Raw genomic sequence first — 18,642 nt, forward strand, 5'->3', positions numbered from 1 at the left:
TAGTGTTTAAGTTCAGTTCAATTGAGCTCAGGTCAGTGTGGTTTAATAATCACTACTGAGAGTCCAAACACTGAAGAGCAAATCTAACGGTGCGCAGCTCTACAGATCCCGAACCATGCAAGCCAGTGGCGACAGCGGAGAGGGAAAAAAAACTTCACTAAAGGCGGAAGTGAAGAAAAAAACCTTGAGAGAAACCAGGCTCAGTTGGGCATGACCATTTTAATTTCTCCGCTGGCCAGACGTCTTGTGCAGAGCTGCAGTCTCAGTGGCGGAGGCTGGAAGCTGGCCTCAGCGAAGACTCGTCTGTCTCTGGAGCGTCACAGGAAACAGTCTCATGTTCTCCACTCTTCCATGACCATCGCAGTAGTTGTTCAGGATTCGGCCAGGTCCAGGATATGGAAACCTTGGGATCATCTCGTCGTTGGTCTTGGATCGAATCAGTGACTCTGCATAGTCTGAGGGCCTCGGGAAGAGTATCCCCAGGTGGAAATGGAGAATAAAGAAAATAATTAGCGTAGCTGATGTTCACAGTGTATATCAGCAAGATGCATAACCTGTGTGGAAGCCCCCTAAGTGGTGCACTGAGTGTATGCTTTACTGAACAGATAGGTCTTTAATCTAGTTTTGAATTGGGAGAGTGTGTCTGAGCCTCGGACATTATCAGGAAGGCTATTCCAGAGTTTAGGAGCTATAAATGAGAAGGCTCGACCTCCTTTACTCGACTTTGCTATTCTAGGTACTACCAGAAGCCCTGAGTTTTGAGACCTTAAAGAGCGAGTTGGATTGTAGCGAGACAGAAGATTGGTTAGATAAACAGGAGCTAGATTATTTAAAGCTTTATATGTAAGAAGCAATATTTTAAAATCAATACGAAACTTAACAGGCAGCCAGTGTAAGGAGGATAAAATTGGGGTGGTGTGATCAAATTTTCTAGACCTGGTAAGAACTCTGGCAGCTGCATTTTGTACTAATTGAAGTTTGTTAATAGAGGATGCTGGGCAGCCAGCAAACAGTGCATTACAGTAGTCCAGCCTAGAAGTCATAAAAGCATGGACTAGCTTTTCTGCATCTGAGACGGATAGCATACTTCGTAACTTAGCGATATTTCTCAGATGAAAGAAAGCAGTTTTTGTGACATGGGATATATGATTTTTAAAAGTTAAATTGCTGTCTAATATGACACCCAGATCTTTTATAGTAGAGCTAATGCTAACTTTGTATCCCTCTAATTGTAGGTCGAGTTGTGAGATCTGCTGTGTACAGGATTTAGGCCCAATAAGTAATAATTCTGTTTTGTCTGAGTTTAAGAGAAGATAATTGTTGGTCATCCAGTCTTTAACATCTTTAATACACTCAGTTAGCTTGGACAGATTAGACGTCTCGTCAGGTTTAGTTGAAATATATAATTGAGTATCATCTGCATAGCAGTGAAAGCTGATCCCATGTCTTCTAATAATGTCTCCCAGGGGTAGCATTTATATTGTAAACAGTAAAGGTATGATCTATAAGTATGATCTTATTCTGCATCCCCAATCCTACCCAAAAACTAAACTCAACTTCTACCTTAATAAACAGTTCAATAGTAGTTAGTTAATGGTTTAATATTGTGAAATATGACCTAAAGTTATTTTTTTTATCTCATATTTCAGTGTTGTATTTTTATTTTACTTGTAATATTTTCCTGCATATGTTTATCTGTAGACATCCTTCATTAAATGAAAGATGGTTTGTAATTATAGAACAATGGATTCATTCTGAAAGTAATTTGCACACTGACAACACAAGCACAAATTTGAATGAATCATTTATTGTGAAAACAGCACCATGTCGATTTCCACCTAATATTCACCTACTGAGATTTGACACGTGTATAAATAAAATGGCAATAATTTATCAACAGCATTTGCAGATAGTAGACATTTAAAGGTTTAACAGGACCACATATACAAACAGCACTATAAAAGGCAAATTAATAAGGCACTGCACATACACGATTAAACTCACTCGATTAAACTTCTAGACAGAAAGGCAAGAGTAAAGTACATAATCTCATTCCATTTTACACATCCACATTCAGTTGAAAGCAATTACAGCATTATTAGATATAGACACAATGAGGGAATGGACAGGTAGAGTTTAAACTCCAATCACATGTACTAATGCACCAGATATTCCTTGCGCTTGTTCAGGCGAACCTGACAAAATGACAGGAATCCTATGCCAACGTAGATTACTGCTGCAATGAAGCAGTTGTATCCCACTTGGTTGTACAGTTTATAGACGCTTTGCGGTGGCGTGTCCCTGAAAAGAGAGAAAGACAATGTCATGAATGCATGTGACATCCCCTATGTTAGACACTCTTTATTTTCCAGAGTGACTCAATAGCAAGCGGAACTCACTGGCTGTGTAAGTCTTCCTCTGTCAAAGGCACGTCCTCTATAAGAATAGCTGAATGGGTGGTGAAAAAAATCCCCAGCAATGCCTAAAACAAATCAGAAAATGTTAATTATAGTGTCATGACTGTAATTTCACACATCACCAACATTGTCTGCTAGTTTTTATTTTGATAGTTGATAAACTTTCATGAATCTATGATGCTACTTCAAATGCTACTTTCGTAGTGTGGAGTGTAAATATGTCATAATGTAATGTATAATAACTTTAAATCAACACGACCCACACCAACGCTGCTGTTATTGTTGACAGTATGTGCGAAGGTACTTATTACTAAGTTTAAATTGAGTCTTTTTACATGTATAAACTATAGCAAACATGTTAACTTACCAGCATAATAACTCCCCAAATGCTCAGCACCAGTCCACACGCTGCCAGTTTAGGACCGCAGAAAAGTAAAGAAACCATTTTCTGAGCAGTCGCTGGTTGGGTTAAAGTTACCCTGAAATGCCAGAGGACGGTTTCAAATGAAACAAACTTAAAGCGACCGTCGATTTAACTTTCAGAATTTACTTTTGTTAGAGTTTTTTTTGACCTCGGTAGAATCGATGTCAACAGTCAGCCGATTAAATCAGCTGACTTTAGAGGAAGCGGAAGTAGAGTAGTTACAGAGTGTAACGTCACAAAAAGTTTGAAACAAATTTTTAGCACATTTTTTATAACTGATAATACATCCTCGCCGATATTCTGAGCTCCACGACTGTGTATTCAAAGCAATTTACTTACTTTTACTTTGTTTTCCAGACTAATTTTAACGGATTTAAAAAAAAGTTAGTTTTTTTTTTCGTTTTGACAATTTATGTACAGTAGTAAGTTACTTTATAACACTATTTTATAAGTTTAACCCAAATATAAACACAATTCCCCAGTTTTCCTGTCATTAATATAACATGTTTAGACTTGTTGACGTCTCAATACAAAGTTGCTTTTTGTTTTAAAAAGCGTTTTGTGCAACTATCCATCATTAGTTACTGACTACATTATTGAGTTTTAAATGTTTGTCTAATGAGCTTTCATTAGCTCTGTTTGCAAACGATTGAAACTGGACACCTTGGTGGTAACTTTTGTGACTCTTCGCTCATTCTCCTCCCTCTACTCTCAACCCATAACAAAACGTCGCCAAATTCCTTAGGTTTTGCTGTCTGCGTTGAGTTTTAGTTATATTCTTTGGTTTTAAGTAACATTAATTTAATTGTGAAAAATATTAACACAACCTTCTAAAGGTCTTAGTTTAGCGGTAGGAGCTGAAAAGACAAACAGAATCATCTTCATGGATGAAAAAGAGAGAAAAGGATAAACGAAGACTTGAGGAGGGCGCGTAACGGGACGAGCCCGGAGGAAAACAAGCTTTTGACTTCAAGAAAAGTATGGAAATGTTTGAGTTTTGACTTTTTGGAGAGCAGGACAGGATTTGCCAACACATTCACTAAAAGAGTAAGTATACCTGTATAAACACTTTTAGGATGTAGCTTTGGGACACATCGTGTCAGTTCAATACGTGGCCAAAAGTGATAGCATCATGCTACATTACAATCCTATTAAATAACTGAAATGTACAAACGTTTTAAAACATGGAAATATATATTTTTTCTTTTCTGATTAAACTTAATTCACAAACTGGTCAGTGTTTTTCAGAGCTATTTAGTCCATTGCAGTTTCTGAGGTAATACGGTAGATGGCTCTTTATGTTCTGGATCTTAACAATTCAAGGAATACAAAAAAAAAAAAAAAAAAAAACGAAGAAGTTTCGTCCATTTTCTCTAAAAGACAAATAAAACACAGATGTTGCATACTAGCCTTTTTATTAGGTAAAATGTTACAAAAGTGGACACAAGTGTCTAACATTTAGAAACTACTGTGTGTGTTTTATAAAGACAGAGTATATTAAACGTTAGTAACTGTTTGAATAGTTAAACGTTAGAATAAGTACATTTGTAACTTTTGTATTTGTATTTATTTTCGCCATAAAGATTTGGATTCATGGCTAATTAGAATAAGCACTGTAAAGAAAATTATTCTGTTCATCAAAATGTTAAAGAACTGCTTATTGTATGTAGTTTCAAATGAAATTATTACTCCAGTCATTATTGCTTTTATTAATATTACCATTAACAATAATAATATTATTAATAATAATAAATAATATTAGAGTGATTTCTGAAAGATCATGTGACTCTTGTTGAAAATTCCCCTTTAAAATCACTGGAATAAATAATTAAATTAAATTATAAACTACTTTTGAACAATTCTTTTATAGTGCAATAACATTTCAGTTTTACATTTTTTTACTTAATTTTTGATTAAATAAATGCAGCCTTGGGGAGCAGGGTAAGCTTATTTTAGGGTAAGCTTATTTATTCAGGGTAAGCTTATATTTTTAAAAAAACTTGTATTTTTTTTTTTTAAATATATTTATTATCTGTTTTTTGTCTTGTCTCTGTAATCCTGTTGCACTGTAGAAGCTCTGTCACGAAAGCAAATTCCTCGTATGTGTGAACATACCTGGCAATAAAGCTCTTTCTGATTCTGATTAAAACATTTAAAAACCGTACTGACCCCAAAAGTTTGACCGGTCGTATATGTGTATTTGTTTCTGCCATAAAGATAACCTTGGATTCATAGCAATAAAATTAACCATTAGCTAATTAGAATAGACACTTTAAGTCTTGATCATACTTAATAAATAAAAATGGAAAGGGAGCTAGAAATAAATGAAATAGCTACATACTACTCTGGAGTCTGGAATAAAAGAAACATGTTGTTTGTTAACAGTCGAATAATTGTCACTGTTGCAACTAGAAACAAATAAATAATGCTAATTTTAGATTGATACTTCAAACAAATATGAACATTTACTAATCCTCAAGTGAATCCAAACCTGTATTTATATATATTTATTTTTTATTAAACACAAAAGAAGATATTTTTAAAAATGATAGTTAACAGTTGCTATTAAGTCTGGGGGAAAATATTATGGAAGTCAGTGGCTACCAGTTACTAGTGTCCTTCCAAATATCTTATAGGAAAAAAACACAAATGGGGTTTGGAACAAGTGGAGGGTGAGTAAATGATGACAGAATGTTTGGGTTTGACATTTGGGTGGGTCATCTGTTCATTGCCGTTTCTCTTACAAAAATATAAAGAGAATTATGTTGGTGTTTAAAAACGATTTACACCTAAAATATGTTGTCTCCTTGATCCTCAGAGGTCTTGTGTCCCTCTTATCCTGTTAGAGATCCTGGGAATGGATGGACAAAAAGAAAAAGAGCGGGAGAGAGGAGATGAAAAAGAGAGTGACGAGACGGAGGAGGATGCTGAAGGAGCAGCATTATTATGGCAGGGGGGATACCCTGCTGATGATTTGGGCCTACCCATCATGCACTGGGAGGATCTGGGCCTTCGTATCGCTGAACTTGAGAAGCAACAAGAGGAGCGGAGACAGAGGGAAAAGGTCTATATGAAATTAAAAACAGTTTCTCATTAAATTGTGGAAAATTTTCCTTCAGCTCAGTCCCTTATTCATCAGGGGTCGCCACAGCGGAATGAACCGCCAACTATTCTGGCATGTTTTATGCAGCGTATGCCTTTCCAGCTGCAACCCAGTACTGGGAAACACTCATACACTCTCACATTCACACTCATACACTACGGCTAATTTAGTTTACCCAATTCATCTATAGTGCATGTCTTTGGACTGTGGGGGAGACTGGAGCACCTGGAGGAAACCCACGCCAACACGGGGAGAACATGCAAACTCCACATAAAAATGCCAACTGGCCCAGCTGAGACTCAAACCAGCAACCTTCTTTCTGTGAGGCAGCAGTACTAACCACTGAGCCACCATGCTGCCCCATTGTGAAAAAATTTAAATGAATTATTTTTTGTTGCGGATTGGCAGGAGAGACACTTCATTTACTAGTACACATCAAAATTATGCTGTAATATATTTCTGCAGGACTTGGACAGGCTGACGGTAGACTGGCCAGACATCCGAGGGCTGAGCAGTCACAGAGAAACCTATGAGGACATAGAGGATGATTGCAACAGTCGGCTCACTTCTCTGACATCGAGGTCTCGCAGATTTCATGAAACCCAAACTACATGGGAGTCTGAATAAAATCTGTAATAACTGTGCTTTTTTACATTCTAGGCTCCAGAGTCAGATGAATCTACAGCTCTGTTTCATCAACAACAGTGAAAGTGAGGAGGACGAAGAGGAAATAGAGGCAAAGAAAGAGGTGAAATATTTATTTATTTAGTAATTTTGTACTGTTATTGGGTGGCAACGTAATGTGAACAGTATTAAACCACTTGGATGGAGACATACAATTTTGGGATTTGTACTTGATGGGGTTATTAACAGCTTGTTACTGTTTTTGTTATCTTTTAAGGTGGCAAAGCAGTCAAGTAAGAGTGGCAGTAGTCAGAAGTTAGAGGAGCGTGGTTCAAGCTCTGCATCTACTAAGAAAACCAAATCAAGAGGGTTTAAGAATGATGTCAGAGCTGCATTGAGTGTACTCAGACATAAATTGAGATTGGAGCAAAAACAGGTAAGAGGAGAGCATGTAATTACTGTGTAAGATACATTTCACTTTATGCATTAGGTGTTTTCACAAGGTGCACTTATTAAAATAGTTATTCATCATTTTCTATTAGTTATGTAAATAGAATAGTTTGTGCATTAGCATTTTCAAGTCGAGGTTTTTAGCACAGGTTTATTTTATTTATCAAAACAAAGAATCCATGAAAAATGTTTTATGAATTCTATAAAAATCTAACTCTTTTGAATATTTAGTTTTTTCTTGTACAGCAAATTAACATATTCATTCATTCATTTTTTTCGGCTTAGTTCCTTTATTTATCAGGGGTCTGTAGACATGGGCTGGTATAAGATTCTGATGGTATGATAACCTTGGATAAAAATATCACGATTTCACAGTATTGTAATTACTGCTCTAAAATATTCATATTAAATAACCGGGAAAAACATAACCTTTTTCCCCTTTGAACACAATATATTTTATTTTGAGAAATATTTAGACTATTATGGAGTGGTAACTATCATGTCATGTCATTAGTTTCTAAAACACAGAATACTTTACAATTTAAAATGGCATCATTGGATATCTTTTCTGTTGAAGATACTGTTGTCCTAAAAAAAAAAAAAAACTTAGATAAAAAATCTTACATGTCGGTGCAATAGCCTAGTGGTTAACGCACCGCCATATGGTGCCGTAGCACTTCAGGGCGTCCCGAGTTCAAATCCCGGCTTGAGGACATTTCCCGACCCTACCCCCTCTCTTTCTCTCCCACTTAGCTTCCTGTCTGACTACTGTCCTATCTAATAAAGGCAAAAAGGCCAAAAATAAATCTTTTTAAAAAATAATAAAATCTTACATATACCACAGGAACGGTATAACAGAGAATTTTGCCGGTTTTAAAACCTTGACTTTTCCAAACCACGGTATACCTTAAAAACGGTTATCGTCCCATGCCTAGGGGTCACCACAGCGGAATGTACCACCAACTTATCCAGCATATGTTTTTTGCAGCAGATGGCATTCCAGCTCCAACCCAGCCCTGGGAAACACCCATACACCCTCGTATTCACACACATACACTATGGCCAATTTAGCTTATTCAATTCACCTACAGTGCAGAAACGCCAACTGACCCAGCCGGGATTCGAACCAGTGACCTTTTTACTATGAGTCGACAGTTCTAACAACTGAGCCGCAATGCTGCCCCAAATCAGCATATAAGAATGATTTCTGAATGATCATGTGACACTAAATGCTGGAGTAATATTCAAATATTTTAAAAGTATGAGATATTGTGCACCCAGCCAGTTGTAATCACAGAATAAACCTCGACAGGATGAAAATTGAGATTGATTTGAATTTAAACAGTTTTTACATTTTTTTATATTTTATATTTAACATATTTAAACTGTAAACATTACATGGGCGATAAATTTAAGGTGATTATTATGCACATTTTGTCAGTAATCCATTTCTAGTAAATCTACAGCAGGTGCTTTCAGATGGAGGAGCATTTACTACACAGGGTTGTAGTTCACTGACAAGCTATGCAAAATTGCATTCATAATCGCAGATGAATTACTCTGATGATGAAGTCTAGTTAATGACAGCTGTTTAAATAGCTTCTTAATGAACTACTTTGTTTACTAAATGCTGCTACATGAAAATACATGTGAAAATACAACATTTAATAACATGTTTTTACTTCAAACTTCATAACTTCAGTCAAGTGTTTGAAATAAATCCTTCTGTGAGATGATTTCATAGTCATATAAATATTAGTTATGTAGAATCAACATCATCAAGCTACGTCTTTGTGATAATAAATAACATATTCATTCATTTTCTTTTTGGCTTAGTCCCTTTATTAATCTGGGGTCGCCACAGCGGCATGAACCGCCAACTTATCCAGCACGTTTTTATGCAGCGGATGCCCTGCCAGCCGCAACCCATCACTAGGAAACATCCATTTACATTCATTCAGACACATACACTACGGACAATTTAGCTTGCCCAATTCACCTATACCGCATGTCTTTGGACTTGTGGGGGAAACCGGAGCACCCGGAGGAAACCCACGCGAACGTGGGGAGAACATACAAACTCCACACAGAAATGCCAACTAACCCAGTCGAGGCTCGAACAGTAAGTTGTAAGGCGACAGCACTACCTACTGCGCCACCGCGCCGCCTAAATAACATACTATACATTTAATTGCATTTGATTATTGCATTATGATTAATAGGGGCAGCATGGTGGCTCAGTGGTTAGCACTGTCGCCTCACAGCAAGAAGGTCGCTGGTTCGAGTCCCGGCCCAGGAGGCATTTCTGTGTGGAGTTTGCATGTTCTCCTCGTGTTCATGTGGGTTTGCTCCTGGTGCTCCTTTTTCCCCCACAGTCCAAGCACATGTGCTATAGGTGAATTGGGTAAACAAAAATTGGCAGTAGCGTATGAGTGTGAATGTGAGAGTATATCAGTGTTTCCCAGTATTGGGTTGTGGCTGGAGGGGCATCCGATGCATAAAACATATGCTAGAATACCTGGCTGTTCAATCTGCTGAGGCAACCTCTGATAATGATTAATAACCTCATCTGCACATCACGGAATTCTGTGACCGAGAAATCAGAATCAAGTATTCCAGAGATCTTTCTAATGCTAGAAAGTCTATTATAATATTTGACAAAATTTCTGCTTTTACTCTGTTTTTTTTTTTTTCCAAATTATGCAGCTTTTGTGATGAAAAAAGAGGCTACGACATGTTTAGAAATAAAAAAAAATCAAATAAGTGTTGCACCCCAAAACTGTGAATGGTAATGTTACAGTGCACATGATATGTAATTGCACTTCCCTGATCTCCATCACAGACTATACCTCCCAGTGAGGCTCTCAAAGAAAGGAAACACTATGAGCGAAATGACTTGAAGAATTTCAACCTGAAGGAGTTGAAAGCATTAAGAACCTCACTAAGCAAAGACATTCATGGTAAGTCAAAGCATTTACTGTAACAATGATCATATATCACTTTCTGGTGTGGAAAATTAATATGACTCTATTTACACCTGACATTAACATTTGTTTTGGTCAGACTGATCACAAAATGCTGAGAAGTAGGTAAGAGTCTTTTCTGCCGTCTTGATCTAATGCTGCAAAAATAGCCTGAACAGATTACATATACACACAAAAGGAGCCAACAGAAAATGATACGGAGAGCAGTAGCTTTTCTCTGCTCTGATAGCCGCAAAACTATACTGAAAGTTGTCGGATTGTGTTAGAATGAGGACTGTAAAGACAACATTGGATGTTTTTTTCTTTCTTTTATTTTTCTTGTACTTTAAATTCAATCTTACCATTTTAGACACAAAAATTTAAATCCTATATACGTAGCATGCTTCAGAAACACACCCTGTATTATTTGAGAATTTGGTCAGTAGCGGTAGAAATCCTATAGTAGCAAATGTAATGCATTCCACCACATGCACTACAGAAAGCAGTTTGGTCATTTTTGACTGCGTCTGGAAGCGGAAAAGTGAAACATGCTCAAAATATTTTTGGACCACATTTACACAAGTATTTAGTGCGTCCCAGATCGCATACTTATGCACTATTCTACGCCATTTTGTAGTAAAACAGTGTAAGTAGTGCATTCACACTGAAAACTCCAAAACATAGCTATTAAACTCGATTCCTGGAGGGTCACAGCTCTGCACAGTTTTGCTTCAACCCTAATCAAACACAGATGATCCAACTAATCAAGGCATTAAAGACTACTAGAGACTATTAAGCAGGTGTGAGTTGAAGGTGGCTGGAGCTAAACTGAGGCCCTCCAGGAGTTGAGACCACTGCTCTAAAAAGAATCAGTGCACTTTAAATGCTGCACTCAACGGCCACAGCTTTGCTCAGGTAGCGGAAGGGGCGGAGCTTTTAGGCACTGATGTTAGATTACTTTATTTATTTTGGATTGTGAAAGCAAAATTCTCCTACCAGAGTGATTATATCGCCTCCCGATGGTTAATGCGGTTATCCTCATGCCGGGTATTATTTTGTAATTTGGTTCTTTATTTCACTAATTTGGCACCCATCAAAAGTGTTCCATTTGGGACGACACTACATTCATATACTATGCTGTTGAGTGTGTAAGTGCATAAATGCATAGTGCATAAGTGCACCATTTGGGACGCAGCTTAAGACTAAGACCTAAGTGTGCTTGTGTACTTGTATCTTTAGACCTCAGTTCAGAGTTGGTGGGTCGACTTCTCACAAGGGACCAGCTGAGAACAGAGCAGGACGCCATGCTGCTGGAGGTACAAGATATGACATCACTGTGATGCACACTTAAAATAAAGCATTTCCTCTGAGGAAGAAAATGATGGGACCTTCGTTTACAAGACTGCCTGAACGAACTGACTTTACTGTGAAAAGCTTCAGCACTCCATCACATCACAACAAAAGACTTTTAAGGATTTCACGGTTTTACATTTAATCTTTTTATTGACAACTTTAAGGCACAGGTGAGGATTTAAAACTGCAGTTTACACTCCTTTTTAGCTAAGTCATGCAGATAAAGTTTCAATTTAAAATATGTCATGATGTTTGTCTTTAAATTACTGTCATTTGTTTGGTGGCAAAGCCTCACATGTTAATACATGGCTCATTACATGCTACAAAGTATGTAGCCATACATACATTGCCAAGCAACTCATAACTGGATTGTTTGTGTCACTGTTTGCGAAATACTGAAATGTTATTTTGTGGAATAAAAGGGACTTCATTAAGATTGTATCTGTCATTAAGATTGTATCTGTGGATTGTTTTGTGCAGAAATCATTGCTTTTTGTGTGTGTGTGTGTGCGTGCGTGCGTGCGTGTGTTTTGCCTAGCTAGAGTTTGTAGTCAAAAGGCCAGCTCAGCACTAATAGAGGAAAGAAGAAAGAGGGAGGGACAGATCATGGAGCAAGAGATGACCAAGGAGGGCTGGATTGAGAGTTTGTTCAAAATAATGTGAGAAACTAGCACGAAAGGGAAAAATTCAGGGCTGAACAACGAGACCGAGTCAGCGATGCAACCACATCTTTGACAACTGTTTTCAGCATTAGAATAAAGGTGCTCCTAAGGTTTTGCTCATATTGAGGCTTTGTTGCTCTATTAAATAGGTAAGTGAACATTTTTAAGAGTTCTTAAGCAAATTGAACAGGTGTCCTTGCATATGTGAACTGTGTTTTACAATACACAGATTTTGATTACCCATATAGACATTTATTGCCTATAGTATTCTTGTTTTTGTAGTCTCACCATTAACTTTACAGCATTTACAGTGAACTCTTGCAATACGTTGGTAATGTGATTTATAATGAGGGTTGTTTGCGCTGTTTATGATGTTGTTGTATTTCCCAAGTAGGGACCTCGTATTTATTCAGCCAAAGCAGACTACCTTAATGTCATTTAGTGACCTACAGGTACTCACAAATTTATTGACATAGTGTCTCATATGTCTGAGAAGTGGTAGGCAATCAGCCCAGTCAGCTGTGTGCTAACTTTACCAGGAGGTAGGAATAGCCATGGCGTAGCATCCCAAAGGATGTTTAATGTGCAAATGGATCCATGGGGAGCCTAGGCGTAGTTTGACAGAGGCAGAAAGTTTCTAAAGCTGCCAATTGCATATGATTCATATTTGTTTCGAGGAAGAAGGAGGGGATAGAGTCCTGATGTGAGTCATGGGGTGAGGGGTGGGTCAGATAGAGAATAGGACATAGAGGGGAAGTGTGGTTACTGTTTGATGGGTTAATGAAGTGAAAAGGGTCTGAATCAGCAGCATATATACCTATGCGCAAACAGTACCAGAGGTTGTGAAAGAGAAAGGGGGATGCGGGGAGGGCTAGAAAGAGCAGATGGGATGACAACTGCTAACGTTTTGACAGTTTGTCACATTTTGTGTGCATCCTAACAGCAGTGTATCTCTCACAGATGTTAATCTAGACGAGGAGAAGAAGGACAATTGCAATTCTGGAAAAGAAGTGGTTTCAGAAGCAAAGAATGGGAGGATGAAACAGGGACGCTCCCCGAGAACAATGACGACAAGTTGGATTGAAACAGAGAAGGGGGTTGATGCCCGGCTTTCCTCTTCAGCAAATTCCTCAGGTAACAGGACCTGCAATATTGACGAGTCCTACAAGTACATCTTCCTGCCCATATGCTACTCCTTCACCTTTGTCTTCAGCATAACCCTTAACTTTGTGGTTCTCTACCGTTCCTTTCGACGCACCAGACGTTGGAACGCGTCCCTGATTTACATGGTGAACCTGGCCACCACAGACTTCATGTATGGTCTATCCCTGCCCTTCCTTGTGGCTAGTTACATCATGCAGGACGACTGGGTGTTTGGAGACTTCATGTGTCGCCTTGTTCGCTTTCTCTTCTACTTCAACCTTTACTGCAGCATCTTCTTCCTCACTTGCATCTCAGTGCACCGCTACCTGGGCATCTGCCACCCCATGAAGACCATCACCTTGGAGAGCAAACGAGCAGTAAAGGGGACTTGCGTTTTGGTATGGATCGCTGTTTTTGCACTAACATGCCCCATCTTTCGTTTCGCACAGACGCAGTATCTTCCACGGGAAGGTAAGGGCACAAGGGAGGAGGTGTTTAATAATTGCTGGGATGATGCAATTGATAGAGAGTTCCACGACTACATCCCTTACGGGGTCACGCTCCACTTCTTGGGATTTTTTGTGCCATTTAGCATCATAGCCTGGTGCTACTCGCGCGTAGTGATAACAATATTTCGGACGCTGAACTCTGAACCTCCTTCTCAAAGAGCCAGAAGTGGGACTGGTCGTGAAAGCGTCGCAGGAATTGGAGGAGAGGGCATGTCAATCATCTTAGGAGCTCGTTCGCCATATGTAAACAGGCGTCGCAAGTCTATCAAGACCATAATTACTATCACTCTGCTCTTTGCCCTGTGCTTCTTTCCCTTCCATGTCACACGAACTATTTTCCTGTTGCTAAAATTGACGAGTAGGGTTCAGTGTCACACCATGCGCATGGTTTCCATCTGTTATAAAATCACTCGGCCGCTGGCCTCATTCAACGCCTGGCTGAATGCACTACTTTATTTCCTTACAAAAGAGAAAAACGGGCCCTGCTGTCAGAAACCTGAACATGCCCAACATGGCCTGCTGTGGCCTCTGAGAATGCTGGGGAAAGGAGAGGAAGAGGAGAACGAAGCTGAGGAGACTAGGAACCACAAGGTCAATGGGCCAACAACTGTACACAATACATACAGAGGTCTACCTTAAAGGCTGATTTATACTTCTGCGTTAGGTGCACGCGTATGTTCCGATGCAGCCTGCGCGTGGACGCATAGCCCTCGCCGTGGCTGTGGCCGATGCAGACGCGCACCTCTCAAAAATGTAACTACATGTCACAATGACTCATAGCGCAAGCTCTGTGATTGGTCGCCTTGGTAGTGCTGGTGAGTGTGGGCGGGACCGAGAGCCACATGAACCCGTTGGAGCGAGTGTCAAGTCCCGTGAAGGAGCTCTAGATGGAAAGTTGTGTTTTGTATTTGCTTTATGATTAATGTTGTTGCACATCGCCCGGATACAGCCTCAAAATGAGCAAGTTTAAGCTACTTCTACAATATGGTAGCATTCAGAAAAAACAAAACACCAGCAAAGAAACTCGACACAGAAGAACCTTGCTGCCAGCTAGTGTTTTGGAAGTGTTATTGTAGAGCAACACAAACAGCGCGCAGAAGTATAAATGCATAACTACACGCAAGGCATGCGGCATGGGACACGCCGACCACACACAGAAGTATAAAACAGGCTTAAGAGATCAATGTGTCAAGCTTTCGCATAGTCGTGCATTTATACTTTTGCATGCTGTTTGTATTGCTCTGCAATAACACTTCTGAAACGCTAGCTGTCGGTGAGGTCTTTTATGTTCCTCTGTGTCGAGTTTCTTCACTGGTGTTTTGTTTTTTCTGAACGCTATCATAATGTATAAGTAGCTGAAACTTGCTAATTTTGAGGCGGGAACCGGCGGAAGTGCAACAACATTAGTCATAAGGTAAACACAAAACTTTCCATCTTGACCTCTTTCACGGTACTTGACACTTGTAAACACTTGCTCCCACGGGTTCGTGGGGCTCTCAGTCCCGCCCACACTCGTCAGTGCTACCAATCCGACCAATCACAGAGCTTTCACAACATGTCATTGCGATGTGTAGTTACATTTTTTGAGCATACTCGTCCACTTGACAGAAGCATAAATCAGCCTTTAGTCTGATGTGCATGGTGTCATGTGGGATTCTTTCCAAATAAACTGTGGCTTTTTTTTAATTCATTATTATTTGTTTAATACTGTGAATTCATTCTAAACATGGAGGATCTTTTAGTTGCTTTGTCTTTTTAAGACTCCTAACGGATTGTTTTACATTTTGATTTCTTTTGTGGGGGGGTTGGGGTTCATTAGTTATTGAAGACCTAGTGATTTGGTAGCATTTTAAAATTATTTAAAGCATATTAATATATATTATAAACTCATTTATAGAGTGTCCTTTTTGCAGTTGTTGGCATACCTCAGAGTGAAGACATTTTGTGCACTGTCATGGTTTAATATGTCATGTTGTAAATAATTAAGCAGTTCTAATAAACTGTTTAAATTGAAAACAAATAATGACTGATTTTTTTAGGTCATGAAGCACTTCCATGCCTTTGTGCGAGTATAAATCTAACTGTTGTAGAATAAATCTTTTAGGTGTCAAAGTTTTTTAACATTACTACTGATATTTTCATAAAAGTAAAGCTATTTTGTATTTTGATTTTATTTATCATAGATTCATTGTTTGTTACAAGGAGCGTCACTTTGTGTACTTTTCGAAGTACACTGAACATGAGTACATCGGCGTAAAGCACGAGCAGTCTACCCTTTGTCCTTCCGTATTACTAAAATATGTTCAAACCAGATGATCCACAACAGACCTCAGCCTCTTAGACTGGTAATTACTGCTTGGTATTACATTGGTTAATGATCAGCTGTCCTGTTGCAAAATTTTCTAAACCAAAGAATAGCCTGCCTAAATATAAACATCCATATGTAGTGGAAGAATGCATGGAGATACCTTGTCAATACTGCAACAATAAACTAATCACTTTCTGTTCCAGGTGAGATCTCAGTATGGCTAGATTATAATTGGATTTTGCGGTAAATGACAATGAAAACTATACATTAATGATAGTTGTGATGTACATACATCTATAGATATTTGAATACGGATGAGATTTTTGCATTCATAATTCAGATAATTATTATTGTGCAAACATATTACAGGGGTGATTCTCTTCTCAAAAAGTGGACCTCTTTGCAGTTATACGCCTCATTTTCTATTTAATTATTAATTGCAAATACTGCATTTTAGTGATATTTTAAGCTGGGTTATTTTATTAGATTGTCATCATAACCACAATTTTTGATGTACCAAAAATATTTCCTGAGGTTTACACATTGTACAACCCAACAGTCAACTTTATCAAATGAAATGAGTGTAGTTAACTCAAAATTGACTGAAGGTTAATTCTACTGATTTGAAAAGAGTTTTGAACTCAGTGTTGAAGGTATTAAGTTAATTAAATACCTCATTACTTCAACTTAAATGGAGTAAGCTCACATGACTCATTGGGATTAGTTTTTGAACTTAAATGGTTTGTTGCTATCTGTTACAGTGCAATAAAGAAATATGAAAAAATACTTCTCTTTAAAATACAAGTTTATCACATCATTTATCATTACAACTCTGTTAAAGTCTTTGGTCTGTTGTCATTTATTATATTATGCAAATAACAATCTGACCTGAAGCACATTCAACTTTCATCAAAATTTGGCCATTTGAATGATAATAAATTCAAACATAATAATAATAACAATGTAGAGCTTCACATTTTTTCTAGCCTCTTTTGTAAAAAAGTACATTTGAAAAATCATGGACAATAACAATAACAAATTCGTATTCAAATTAATTGTAATATGGGCCGCTTTTGATGCTTTGCATCCAAGAATGTCCAATGTCCAAGAATTTGAATAAAAGTTACTTGTAAAATGTTTTCTCTATTTAAAAACAATACAATAGTGATGGCTACACTTATGTCAGATTGTGTTTTCCTGCACAGCCGGATGTTGGACTTATGAAAAATAATTGTTTGCATTGGTCAAAACTGATTAGCTCATAAGTCACTGATAAGTCACAACAGCCAACAGAGGATTCCACTTGGTCTTAAAACCTTTTTCGATTGATTATTTTCACTGTTTATGATGGCATAGCAGTCAAAATAGGACAAATGAGCTCATGTATGGAACAAATTCTGGACCTTTGTCAGTGAAGAGTGGGTCTTCCAAACCACCCAAACCCCCCTGGCTATGGGCCTGAGTATCCATTAATTGTTTAAAATTGAACTATTTTTTAAAAATGAATTGCATTTAAAGTAGGATAACATAAAATATGTTACAAGTTACGTCAATTTGTGGAAGTTTTTTTTGTTTTGTATGTTTCACTCTAGACTACATTTATACATGGCAAAAAATGCAGATATATTATAAATATATATTTATGAAAATGTATGTAAATATATATTTTTACAATTTAACATATATTTCATATTTCCAAATAAACTTTAACAATTATTTTTGTAAACACAGTGCTCAGCATAATTGAGTACACCCCACTTTCACATCCCACTTTTTACTTCACTCAGTGAATATAGGTAATTTATTTTGTTGTACATTTAAAGAAAACAGATTTATTAAACAGATATATTTATTCCAAAAATATTTTAGTCACAGAACATCTTTAGAAATGGAAAGATAATACATTTGAATTTATGTAAAATATTGCAAAACAATCACAAACTACAACATTTTAACTAAATTATATATATATATTTACTATTTTTGAAAATTTTATTTAATGTTTTTCTATAACATATAACTTTGGGCTACTAATTTTTGGACCATTATCGTAAGTTATTTTGTTAGATAAGCTCTATTGTAAAGCATCTTATAGAAAATATTAATTTAAATGAGAGATTTGTGTGGGGATGTACTCATATGCCGAGCATATATATATATATATATAGAGAGAGAGAGAGAGAGAGAGAGAGAGAGAGAGAGAGAGAGAGAATATTTATGTGTTCTCTCCTTTAATATTATGTTGTTATTTTTTTTTTGCTAAATGTGGTAAACCTCACAAGTTAATTATTTTTAATTTAATTTACATACTAATCATGGGGCAAAAATAAATTATTCACTACGATGCAAGCTCAGAAAATTCACAGATTATACAACAGAGGGCGACATAGCGGGCCTGCGAGACTGCAGCTCAGAAATTTGAAAGAAAACTAGCAAACTCTCTTCCCGAGCTGCACCGCGGCTAGGGCATGATCTGACGGTTATTAAAAATCATCAAAAATAATTATAAATTACTGAAACAAACAATTCCACAACAGACAACCGGAATAACGTATGGTAACCAAGGTGCAATCAATCCGGCGGCGAAAAAAAAATATTTTTCCCTGAGGAAAATTTATATTTATTTTTTTATCTGCCCCGTGTCATCACAGTGGTAGAGCTGCTGCAGTGGAACATTGGCGCCATT

At 37.6% G+C, this 18,642-nt stretch overlaps 3 protein-coding genes across 4 annotated transcripts; 2 read left to right on the forward strand and 1 right to left on the reverse strand.

Moving 5' to 3' along the window:
- Positions 1-1,787: 1,787 nt before the first annotated feature.
- rnaseka (ribonuclease, RNase K a) lies at positions 1,788-3,044 on the reverse strand. Its single transcript, XM_056462813.1, has 3 exons — positions 2,785-3,044; positions 2,400-2,482; positions 1,788-2,301 (listed from the first exon to the last, which is right to left on the reverse strand). Exons 1-3 carry the CDS (start codon positions 2,860-2,862, stop codon positions 2,157-2,159), a joined length of 306 nt encoding a protein of 101 aa, XP_056318788.1. The 5' UTR covers positions 2,863-3,044; the 3' UTR covers positions 1,788-2,156.
- A 499-nt stretch (positions 3,045-3,543) lies between these two features.
- si:dkey-6n21.12 (schwannomin-interacting protein 1) lies at positions 3,544-11,768 on the forward strand. 2 transcript variants are annotated; one of them, XM_056461375.1, is made up of 7 exons: positions 3,544-3,888; positions 5,660-5,905; positions 6,410-6,525; positions 6,605-6,692; positions 6,846-7,004; positions 9,861-9,978; positions 11,221-11,768. In XM_056461375.1, the coding sequence occupies exons 2-7, from the start codon at positions 5,699-5,701 to the stop codon at positions 11,319-11,321; spliced, it is 789 nt and encodes a 262-aa protein (XP_056317350.1). In that variant the 5' UTR covers positions 3,544-3,888; positions 5,660-5,698; the 3' UTR covers positions 11,322-11,768. The 2 variants fall into 2 exon arrangements, with proteins under 2 accessions (XP_056317350.1, XP_056317351.1); XM_056461376.1 differs by having other exon boundaries at positions 5,688-5,905.
- Positions 11,769-12,671: 903 nt separating this feature from the next.
- On the forward strand, positions 12,672-14,583 carry si:dkey-6n21.13 (P2Y purinoceptor 3). The gene has a single exon (XM_056462814.1). It carries the CDS (start codon positions 13,034-13,036, stop codon positions 14,285-14,287), a length of 1,254 nt encoding a protein of 417 aa, XP_056318789.1. The 5' UTR covers positions 12,672-13,033; the 3' UTR covers positions 14,288-14,583.
- Positions 14,584-18,642: the final 4,059 nt, after the last annotated feature.

This window comes from Danio aesculapii, chromosome 7 (genome assembly GCF_903798145.1).
Source record: "Danio aesculapii chromosome 7, fDanAes4.1, whole genome shotgun sequence".
NCBI lineage: Eukaryota > Metazoa > Chordata > Actinopteri > Cypriniformes > Danionidae > Danio > Danio aesculapii.

Excerpts from the sequence above, each read along its gene's own strand:
- rnaseka (XM_056462813.1), bottom strand. The coding sequence starts at position 2,862 with ATGGTTTCTTTACTTTTCTGCGGTCCTAAACTGGCAGCGTGTGGACTG. Across the intron at positions 2,483-2,784 it reads TTTGGGGAGTTATTATGCTG|GCATTGCTGGGGATTTTTTT; the intron begins GTAAGTTAACAT and ends GATTTGTTTTAG. Across the intron at positions 2,302-2,399 it reads GAGGAAGACTTACACAGCCA|GGACACGCCACCGCAAAGCG; the intron begins GTGAGTTCCGCT and ends CTCTCTTTTCAG.
- si:dkey-6n21.12 (XM_056461375.1), top strand. The coding sequence starts at position 5,699 with ATGGATGGACAAAAAGAAAAAGAGCGGGAGAGAGGAGATGAAAAAGAG. Across the intron at positions 5,906-6,409 it reads AGCGGAGACAGAGGGAAAAG|GACTTGGACAGGCTGACGGT; the intron begins GTCTATATGAAA and ends ATATTTCTGCAG. Across the intron at positions 7,005-9,860 it reads TGAGATTGGAGCAAAAACAG|ACTATACCTCCCAGTGAGGC; the intron begins GTAAGAGGAGAG and ends TCTCCATCACAG.
- si:dkey-6n21.13 (XM_056462814.1), top strand. The coding sequence starts at position 13,034 with ATGAAACAGGGACGCTCCCCGAGAACAATGACGACAAGTTGGATTGAA.